The sequence below is a fragment of the Protopterus annectens genome, chromosome 8.part0 (genome assembly GCF_019279795.1).
Source record: "Protopterus annectens isolate FY-2018-M chromosome 8.part0, PAN1.0, whole genome shotgun sequence".
Taxonomy (NCBI): domain Eukaryota; kingdom Metazoa; phylum Chordata; order Ceratodontiformes; family Protopteridae; genus Protopterus; species Protopterus annectens.
The window spans coordinates 1916304519-1916315679 of record NC_056741.1 but is presented as its reverse complement, the minus strand read 5'-3'; the positions used below and the strand labels follow the sequence as shown (position 1 = coordinate 1916315679).

The 11161-nt window shown below is 37.5% G+C and overlaps 1 protein-coding gene across 1 annotated transcript; it reads left to right on the top strand.

Annotated features, from left to right (window-relative positions):
- Nucleotides 1-609: 609 nt before the first annotated feature.
- Nucleotides 610-9500, top strand: LOC122809716 (metallothionein-2B-like). Its single transcript, XM_044081416.1, has 3 exons — nucleotides 610-874; nucleotides 2603-2668; nucleotides 8744-9500. Exons 1-3 carry the CDS (start codon nucleotides 841-843, stop codon nucleotides 8836-8838), a joined length of 195 nt encoding a protein of 64 aa, XP_043937351.1. The 5' UTR covers nucleotides 610-840; the 3' UTR covers nucleotides 8839-9500.
- Nucleotides 9501-11161: the final 1661 nt, after the last annotated feature.

The window sequence follows — 11161 nt, the reverse complement described above, 5'->3', positions numbered from 1 at the left end:
TTGGAAAAAAAGCTTCGATACCGAATCACCACGCCAAACCTAGGAAATATGTCACCGACATAATCATACAAAATGGTCAATACGCGCGCCCCGTAAACGTATTTAGTAGCTGTCTAATCTGACCACACTGCACTGCTGAATGTACACTTTGTTTATAAGGTGGGACTGGAAGATAATAAAGGACGATTGATTTGGTGGGGGTGCATACTCAGGATCGGGGTATTGTCACTGACCCTGCTCCAAAAATGTACTTCCTTAAGTCTTGCATTTATCTGCTGCTGTCACTGTCGCCAGTACTATAGTCCAGTTAACAGTGAGCAGTACCTCGAGTGTTTGCAGATTCAGCAAAAACACATAAAACAAAGTAATTATGTTTAAACGATTCTTCGGGGAAATGTGCGAATTTCATAATAGTAGATTATACTTGTACACAAGATTTGTCCTTGAAAATTTTGCGTTTATAAATCCTAACTGCTAACAGTTTACTGTATGGACTGTCAGGATGGGGGGTAGTTGTATAAAGTTGCTGGGCGTGGGTAGAAATGACGAAACAATACTTTTGCACTCCTCCTTACAGTGAGTAACCTTGTGTTAACACTTACAGATTCATGTGCATTAGTGCACTCGGATCACTCTCTCTTGCACTCTGAACAGCAACTGCACAGGGATGGATGTGCGTAACTGTCAGCTGTGGCTTTGCACTTGTCCTTTAAGCTGGAGGCGGTTTCATTGTATAAATACTTGGGCAGACAGTCCGTAGCCAGCAAAAGAGGATTTCACTGAAGCTCCAGTTCGTACTATCTGTGATCGTGAGGCAAGCTGCACCCAGACCATTCCAGAATGGATCCCCAGAACTGCTCCTGCTGCACTAATGGTAAGCTGAAGTTGAACAGTGTGACCTGCAGAGCACACCGAGGTCTGAGGTGTTATAGCTGGGGAGTGGGGTGATGGGGGGGTGACTTGGTATAATAAAAACAAAATTTAGAGGCTGCTGTCATAGGGGGTAAATGTAGTTTTATAAGTGGTAGCCAAAATGTTTTAGGGACTCAAACACATCACCAGAAGTGTACTGAGAAGTGTTTCTTTGTCAGAGATACCGAAGTGATCTCAACGTGACAAAGTCAAGGAAGCACTTGCTAATTTGATTTTTATTTTTGTTATTTTTTTTTTTTTATTCAACAGCAGTCGGCAACTCTTTTCTTTCTATTTTAAAAAAAACAGTATGTGCATCCTGTGTTATTGCCCACTTTCATCACTGTGCAAATGCATTATTTTGACAATTTTTTTTAGCGAGGTCTAGACACATCTTTCAAATGCACTGTGACATTTGGACCTCGGATTTGGACTGGCGCCTTATAGATTTACTGATTGTTAGATAACACAAGCGAGAATATACAAGGAATCGCACTAACCCAGTTAGATTTAATACAGGAAAACTTCCTTTTCTGAAAAACAAGATACAGTTTTTATTTCAGACTATCTGTTATACATTTTTAAAACACCGCCTTCATTTTTAACACCCAGAGTTGACAAGTGTGTGTATAGAAGTGAATATTTGTTTCGTACTCACCAGCATGGTGCCTGCTAAGTACCAGTATATATAACCATACATTTCCCATTTAATAGAGGAATAGTTGGATTCTCCCAAGAGATTTGAGTTAAGTTCGATAGGGATGGATGTCAGTTTCTTTATTTCTATTGTTTGGGCTACAGATGACATGGTGATGTATGGTTGTTGGCTATGATATGGTAATGGAGTTCTGTTTAACAAGAAAATGATATGGAGGAGTTCAAGGCTGTAGTCCTGGATGGATTAAACATCTGAAGGTGAGATGGCTTCTTAGGAATACAAGAGTGCCCCCTTAAGTAACATTATTTTATTTTCTATGCTGGGACTGAAAGAGTAGTAGGAACTGAACTCCTGCACTGTAGGGGTGCTGTTAATGTTCTGAAACCATGTTTCCATAACTACACAGGCATCTATATTTTCAGTAGTTAGGAATGCCTGTAAGGGGTGCAATTTCTTTTGTAGGCTTCTAACATTGAAACATACTATTTTTATATAATTTTGAGTTTGATTGATTATATAGATAGTTTATGGAGACTGACCTTGCCTAACAATGGCACAGTGAGGGAGGACATTCTATCCATTGTTCATTTCTGGGTACACAATAACAGTGCTCTGAAACTCAAGGACTCAATAGGATTATAGTCATTGTGGGAAGAAAAGAAGACAGCTGTGAATGTTGCTGCAGAAAAAAATCCTAGAGACTTAGTAGGTTTATGACCACAGTGAAAGAGAAAAAAGAAGGACTACAAATGCTTTGCTAGGTATGTTTTTTAAACTGTGATAATCGACATGAAGCAATAATCATGAAGACAAACTCTTAAAGAAAGCATAATGATATTTTATGTAACCTCAGCATGGTGTGCAGCAAGGAGGCTGAAAAGAATAGAAATCCCACGCCTTGTGAGAAGAGAGAATGAACTTAAAAATGCAAGCATTTTTCTGCAAAATAATCTTACTTAAGAGTGCAGTTTGATGGAATGTGTGATAAATACTCTCTTGTTTCTTAATAAACTAGTAATCATTGTCTTGTAGATGGAAACTGCACCTGTGGTAGTAGCTGCAAATGTGAAGACTGCAAGTGTACATCCTGCAAAAAGAGTGAGTATTCTTTTTAATGATACAAATAGTACTAAAAGGTGTGATCTGACAGTCAGTTACAGTGCAGTGTTCATGAGTATGTGTTTGTGTTAATGTATCCACTGCTACATGTGTTTGCATGTCTACTTATTTAGTATGTTAGATACACACGCGCATGCACATTTATATCTGTATCTATACTCAGAGTGCAGTCATACGCTTGGTCCAGAAATTTGCTTTATCATACAATTTCCATCAAGACTAAAGGCAAACTTACTTATCCTTATCCACTTCTTAAGAAAATCTTTCCCAAGCCATGTACTATTATATCTATCTATCTATCTATCTATCTATCTATCTATCTATCTATCTATCTATCTGTCTATTAGTTTTTTCCCAGAGAATATTGCCATGTAAAGTATTGCTTTTGTAATTAAGCTTAATTTGTTAGTTATACTGCTCTGTGTTCAGCTGCTTGGAGACTAGACTAGTAAATGGCAAACCTCTTGTTTACGAAGGCTCTATTTGGAAATGTTTCTTCCCACCCATATATTTGGTGCAAACTTAAACTGATGTTTGACCACCTTGGTATTACCCCATCCATATATATATATATATATATATATATATATATATATATATATATACATACATATAGATATAGATATATATGTGTGTGTGTGTGTGTGTGTGTGTGTGTGTAATGATATGTATGTATATATATATATATATATATATATATATATATATATATATATACATACACACAGGCATATTTATACACACACACACACACACACACACACACACACACACACACACACACACACACACACAAAAGCATTGTTATGGCGATGTCATTAAATGTCTCTCCGCCTGGGAACTGCAATGTTCACTGTCGCCTCAACATTCATCTACTAGAGTGCATTACATTTTAATTGGAACACGTGACCTGCATTATAATTACATTTTCTTCCATACATCCTGTTTCACAGTTGTGATTTTACTTCATATAATCCATTTATCACCCACACTGCACTGAAATTATCATGTTGCCTGTATTCATTTGCAATTTTGCATCTTCCCCTTCCTTTCAAACCATACTTGAAAAATGAATCCTGTCTCATTCAGTCTCAATTAGTTCATATCAACATAGCCATCAGAATGAAGGTTACCAACTCGATTAGTAGCAGTGTGTTGCAGAATCAAATATTAATTTTTACACTGGCCCATCTACACAAAAATAAGGTGTGCTTCATTTAATATTCTATCACTGATCAGCAATATGTTTTGGGGTGTTAGGCTGAACTCTTACTATACAACACTCTTACTGAGGGTGACTGAGCTGCCTGCAGACATGCTGCACCCTTGGAATTAAATCAATCAAGCTTTCTCTACATGGAATAAAATAATGCTTCCAATTACTATTCATTCCTTGTCCATGTCCATACATCTGTCTGTTCAAACTTCACACACTTTTGTCCTGCTCAGCACCTCTTTTCCATGATTTGTTAATGCAGGCAAATGACAATGTAAGGACAATAGGAAATGCGTTATCTTGGAATAGAGGTGCTGTAAATGTCAGATGGGGTCACAAGGAAGAATACTTCCACAGCCTGTTTTTCTACAAGTGATACAGTGGTAATATTATTTATTTACTTCCAGTTTGATTACCGGGGAAGTCCACCGGGTGCAGAGAGCTTGTTTTCAGTGGAGGCCCAGGAAGAAAAGCTTCATAATACCAAATACAGTAAAGATACAAGCTCATAGATTAGTACTAGGCTAACTGCCTTTGCAAGCCATTTTTAGCTTAGCCAATTATCCCTTGTGAGACTCAAACCCTGTACTTTGTGTTTGTAAGGCAAACACCTTAACCATTAGGCCACCCTCCCAACTTTTCTAGAAAAGTTACAGTCAAAAGAACAAGTAACAAATATATTAATTCAATACAAAGCATGAGCAACTTAGCTCATTGTGACAGATTATATGGATTATACTGTGAAGATTCATTTAGACATACATTCATTCATTTAAAGTAAGAAACTATTTACATGCATTCATTCATTTAAAGTAAGAAGTTATTTACAGTATTTACATAGTTGAAATCATTTGGGAAATAGCTATGGGAGTTAGAGAGAGTTTAGGAACACAGGAGGAAATCTTCCCAGGGGCATTTACTTAAACAGAATTAGGTAGGGTGAAAGCAGATACATTTCCATTTGGAGGACAGGTATGTGAATAGGTAATTTGTGAGTTCTAGCCAATTTAGAGATTGGAGGGTAAGACAGTGATGGGTGGAAATTTTGGCTTTGGTGGCAAATTTGGAGATTTTGTTATAGCAGTTTTCAAGTTTAGAGGTAATGGAAGATGTCAGGTTAGTTAGAAGAGGGGCTCCGTGCTGTAGGGAAGGAAGAAGGTATGTAGTGGCCAGAGTATGCCTAGTAGAGGTGGAGAGGAAGTGATTGTTCCTGTATAGCATACCTACCTTTTGATGGGTTTTCTTTATATTTTGTTGAATGTGGATATCAAACTTGAGGTGCTCGTCTATAGTAACGTTGAGAAGTTTGGCGAAGGGAACCACTTCGATAGGAGAGTTGGTTTGGCTAAGGACTTAAAGGAACTTTTGTCATATGAGAAAGTTTTTGAGGGTGGTAATGGTAGTATTTTAGATCTGTTTGCATTGAGAGACAGGTGATTTTGGCACATCCAGGTCTCAGTAGTTGAGAAGGCAGTTTGGGTTTTAGTTAGCAGTTCAGGGAGATTAGAGGCAGAGCAGACTAAAGTTGAGTCGAGTTGAGGAGAGGTGGCTTTCTTCCATTTCAAAGCCTGAGCTCTATCTGACAGGTAACTGGAGAACCATGATAAAGTGTTTTGGGAGAGATTTAGGTTTGAGAGGTGATACAGAAGGTGCTTATGGGAAACAGTATCAAATGCCTTAGAGAGATCTAGGAGAACTGTAGCTACTAAGTGTCAGGAATGTCAGGCTCGATTGACAGTTTCTAAGAAGGAGAGTAGTGCAGTTATAGTGCTATGCCTGGGCGGAAGCCATGTTGGGTAGTGGTAAGAAGTTGGTTTTGGGTCAGAAAAGGCATAAATTGGAGGTGTACGCATTTTTCTAGGAGTTTGGAGATTGGAGAGAGAAGAGCAATGGGGTGGACATTTGAGATGTTACTGTTTTTGCCTCCCTTGTGGAGAGGAAGAATAAAGGCAGAACGCCAGAGTTTAGAGACACAGGATTTCTTTATGGATATATTGATAAGGATACTATCTGGGAGTGCTATACTATCAGCAGCAGACTTTAGGAAGGAGGAGGGAATGTTATCAGGTGCATTGAAGCAGGGTTTAAGTCTGGATAGAAGTCTTTTTATGAAATTAGTAGAGACAGGTTTGAGCTCAAACATAGGGGGAAATTTATTAGGGAGCTTAGAAGGAGAAGAATGAAGGAGAGATGGGTTATTGTTGGGAAAAGTCTTGGTCAGGTCAGATACTGATTCTATAAAAAATGAGTTAAATTGTGAGGCTAATTCGAGGTCAGATTTACTTGGATCAGGGCAGGGGTTATTTTTGGAGCCTGGGTTGAGAAGTGAGTTTACAGAGTTCCAGAATTGCTTGGGGTTTTTAGTATGGTTGGACTGGAGCTTAGTATAGTAGGATTGTTTGTCATTGGTGATTTGTTGTTTTGTAAGGTTATGAAGCTATGTGTATTGGAGAAGGGTTTCGGGCAGTTTATTCTTTTGGTAAAGCTTCCAGGATTTGTCCCTTTGATGCATAATTTGTTTTGTTTCTTTGGATAACCAATGAGCAGTAATAGTTTTTATCCTTTTGTTTCTTAGTGGGGCTAAGGAGTTCAAAGTGTCTAGGAAGATAGAATTAAAGTAGTCTATGGCTTTGTCAAGAGGAAGGGTTTTTAGAATGTTCCAATTCATTTGTTTGAGGATGTTGGAGAAAGTTTTGGGGTTGAATATGCTAAGGTTGCAAGTAAGAATGTACTGATGCTGATGTGGGGTAGAGGTGGTTGCATGGTGAATGAAAGCTGGGAGGTGCCTCACAGCTGCAGGGTCTGTTTTTTTCTGACCAATGGTCACTGTCTATGTGGAGTTTGCATGTTCTCCCTGTGTCTGTGAGGTTTTTTTTTCTCCAGATACTCTGGCTTCCTTTAACTTGCTGGTTGACAAACTACAGTAAAGTGTTCATAGACATATATGTTCTTACTTACCCTTTTCCTTGAGGCCCATGTTATGGCTGAAAAGGGTCATTAAAGTAGCCCACCTATCCAGGTAACACATTATATAAATAAATAAATAAGGGTTGTCAATAATAAGCACAAATAAAGGACTGCTCCCTTCTTAGTTAGTGCCCTGCTTTGTCTGATTGAGTCAGTATGGTGATTGCATGGCAGGTGGGTTTCTCCATCCATCCATCCATCCATCCATCCATCCATCCATCCATCCATCCATCCATCCATCCATCCATCCATCCTCACAAGTCCCATCATCTCCTGTAGTGGACCAGTAAATAGCCACACAGATCCAAAGAGTTTAATAGGCAAGTAAGGAGTGGAATTGGATTGTCATGACTTTCTTCTGTATCACTCACTTACCACATGCACATCTAGAAGAATTTAGAGTCACCAATCAGCATACAGCATGTCTTTGGCAGGGGGAGAAAACTGGTGTATCCAAGGAAAACCCATGTAAACACAGGGAGGGCATGCGGATTCTGCACAGAAGGCACCTCATCTTCCACAAACTTGGCAGTAGCCTTGCTGATGAGCAGACCAGTTCATACTTTTCACTTCCTGGCATGTACATCCCCTAGCACAGGTCTAATAATCTGCAAAGTCCTGGGGAATCCTTATCTCTAACCATATCATCGTTTATACAGTCATTGAGTTTATGCATTCATGTTCTACCTTGTCCATTCTCATATACGTCTGTTAAATATAAAAGTTAATAGCTCAGGATCTCCTATCATTTTTTAAAGCTTTACACATCTGATTGTTAATAAATTGGGAAATTCATCTTTCCTTATTTTTTTAGCCATTTATTTCTTTATATTTTGTCCATTTGCTTATTTCCAGTTACTGACCACACATCATAAACTAGGCCTGTATTCTCTTTTTAGGAAGATATCAAAGTAGAGTTACAAAAAATATGCAAAAGTAAATATAAGTGAAACACTACTCATTTCTTCCTTACTAGCAGTAATATATTTTTACTGCTAATCACATTTATTTGTTCAAAATTATGTCAAAATAGAAAAGATTAAATTCTTTTGCCATTTTCCAATGTTCATAAAAGAAAAAGGGAAGCGTAACTCATTTTATCAATATTTGCAAGATAAGTAACTTGTGCTCTCCCTATAGTATCTATTACTTGTATGTTTATAAAAATGAAAAACATATCCCAAGTCTTTATTTATCAATTCCACCTAAAGGCATTCATGTGAGAATGAAATCTCACTCTTTTACAGACATTTTTTACTCAATAGTTAGACTGTTACAGCATGTCTCCAGTACATACCTCTCAACTGTCTAGATTTTTGCAGAATGTCTATATTTTTGGTCTGTTCCTCATACATTTTTTTGGTTGTCTGACAAATCATTGAGGAATTAAGTCATTAATTTGAGTTTCAGACTTCATATCCTTCAGAAAAAGCATGTTATCACAAATCCTGTTATTCTAACAACTTTCTAAGTTTATAAAAGCAAAATTTAAAGTCTGACCCTATTTTGAGACTTTGTCCCCCATTATTTTAGGCTTTGTCCACATTTCTTGTGCTAAGAGGTTGAGAGAGATGTTCCAGTACATGCAACTGACAATAACTAGAATTGCTTAAATTCATTAAGTGAATTTTAAAAGTTGTGATGACTTCATGACCTAAAAAGCAGATTAATTCCATCAAGTAAGAATGCGGAAATATATTTATTTATTCATTAACATCTGCATAGCAACATCTTTTCATGTATGTTGATAGATTTTTTTAAAGTTTGCCATGTATTACTATATATTTTTTCAGTCTTCATAACTGGAATGATTACTAGCTTGTTTGTTTGTTTTTCAATGAATATTAAAATGCTTTTCTTACCTTTTCTAGGTTGCTGTTCCTGCTGCCCTTCTGGATGCAGTACATGTGAATCGGGTTGTGTCTGTAAAGGGAAACCATCTGAAAAATGCAGTTGCTGCCAGTGAACATGCACAACTTATCCTTAATTGCTAATACGTTCTGCCAGAGAGTTACAAGATTGAATAAAATGCATGCATTTGATGGTTTCATTTTTTTATCACTGCATAAAAGAAGGTGTATGTACCCCATGTTACTCACACATGTGGGTACTCAGTACTTGCACATGGTTCTGCTGCATTTCCTGATTCTGAACTATGAAAACAAAGCAACACCGAAGATAAATTATATTATCCAGGATGACTGAATGGCAACTCGACACCGTAAAATTCCACTACCAATCATGAGCGGACAGGTGATCCGCTGTGGCGACCCCTAACTGGGAAAAGCCAAAAGAAGATTGATTTTAACTGCTATAGATAAAAGTCAACAGCTCAGGATATCCTGCTATTACCTTTTTTAAAGCTTTACACATTTGTTCATCAATAACTTGTAACTAAAATACATTCCATCCATTACTTAAAGCCACTCTGCTCTCTCTATTTTTTTAAAGTGAAAGTGATCTATCATTTGATGTTCTATTTTGCATTAACTCCTTGATAGCATTTATTCCAACTATGGATTTACAAGCTTAACTGGAGGCTTTTTGTGTAATGCAGAGTTGTAACTAAGAAAAATGTTTGACTGTATTTAATAATGAAATAAACTTTCCGGTGGTTATTTATGACAATTAACTTGTTGCTAAATTTTTATTGAACAAAACTTACATAGGACTTATCCATGGAGTTTAGATAATAACACTACATAACTTTTTAGATATGGCTTTCCTGTTACCTAGGATTAAACAATCTTTCTGCCACAGAGTTCAGGTAATACTGTGTAGCATATGTTCTTGTTGTATGTCTTAGACCTGATAGCCCTAAAACTCCTAGAAATTAAGTGCACATCGGGGAAAATATATACTAAATCCAAAAATGCTGTAACTCCAAGGATTCTCCTTTCTCCAAGATACACATGTATTTAACATAGCGAGACAGTGTTTTAAAAACCGAGTTATACTAATGGAAAAAAGTCCGAGAGACCGGACCTTTTTCCATTAGTATAACTCGATTTACAAAGGGCACGCTGGCCAATCAGCGTGCACGTTTTGGAATAATAATGGGGGGTCATGGTATAATATGTGTGTTCCTGTATATACATGTGTATGTGTACCATGGACTGCTGAAATCCTTTCCCTGTGAAAGGAACCACTTGGCCACCACAAAGAAATACCTAAATGGACCAAAGTTAAACCCACCCAAGTCGGGGGCTTTGCCCTCCACATTCCCCTTACTTAAATATACCAACTCTAAGATTGCACTACACTGAAGAAAGGGCAAAGTTCACCATGGTGGCCAAGTGGTTCCTTTCACAGGGAAAGGATTTTGGCAGTCCATGGTTTTGTTGCAATAGAATTTCGGAGAAGTTCAGTCAGCCAACTGGATTTCACTGAAATGTCATTTTGGCAATTCATCGTAGACCCATATATATATCTATATCTATCTATATATATATATCTATATATATATATATATATATATATATATATATATATATACACACACACACACACACACACACACACACACACACACACACACACACACACACGAATATACAGAAACAAATAAAACACAAACTATATTACACTTCTCCAAATATAAGCAGGAGGGCAAGCCCCCCACATCCCTTGCTACTTAAATATATCAATTCCGAGATCAAACTTCACTACACTAAGATGAGTTATGTTGCAGTATAGCAAGTTAGAAGGGAACATGAGTAGGGTTACAACAGGCAGTCATGAAGCACAAATTGGTATGTTTGCCATTTTGCTCTGTGAAGTGCGATCTCGGAGTTGATATATTTAAGTAGCAGAGGGTATGGGGGTTGCATGGGGACTTGCCCTCCTGCTTATAGTCTGAGAACTGTAATATGTTTATGTATGTAGTTATGCTGGAATATAGTAAGTGTTGGTGTCCTGTGTTTTTTTTCAATGCTATGAAATTCAGTGTTTTGAGTTTTCAATGTTTTGAACTTACGAGATTTTGGTCTCAGTCTTTTGAAATTCGAGATTTTAGGCTTTAGAGATTCTGAAGTGAATTCGTATATACATATAACTAGTCAGGGTGCATCATCCACATGAGAGGTGCACAGGGGCTTGCCCCCCTGCAAAAAACACAATGTATATGAGGTGTTATATACCTCACTGTTACATGTATGAAATCACACTTGAATTTTCAGTCTGAGACTCGCACTGTAGAGTCTCAAACTTCTGATAAAACAGTAACTTACCTAGGCCAGACTGCTCAGCCTCTTAGCACAAGAAATTTGAACAGAGCCAAACTGTGGGAT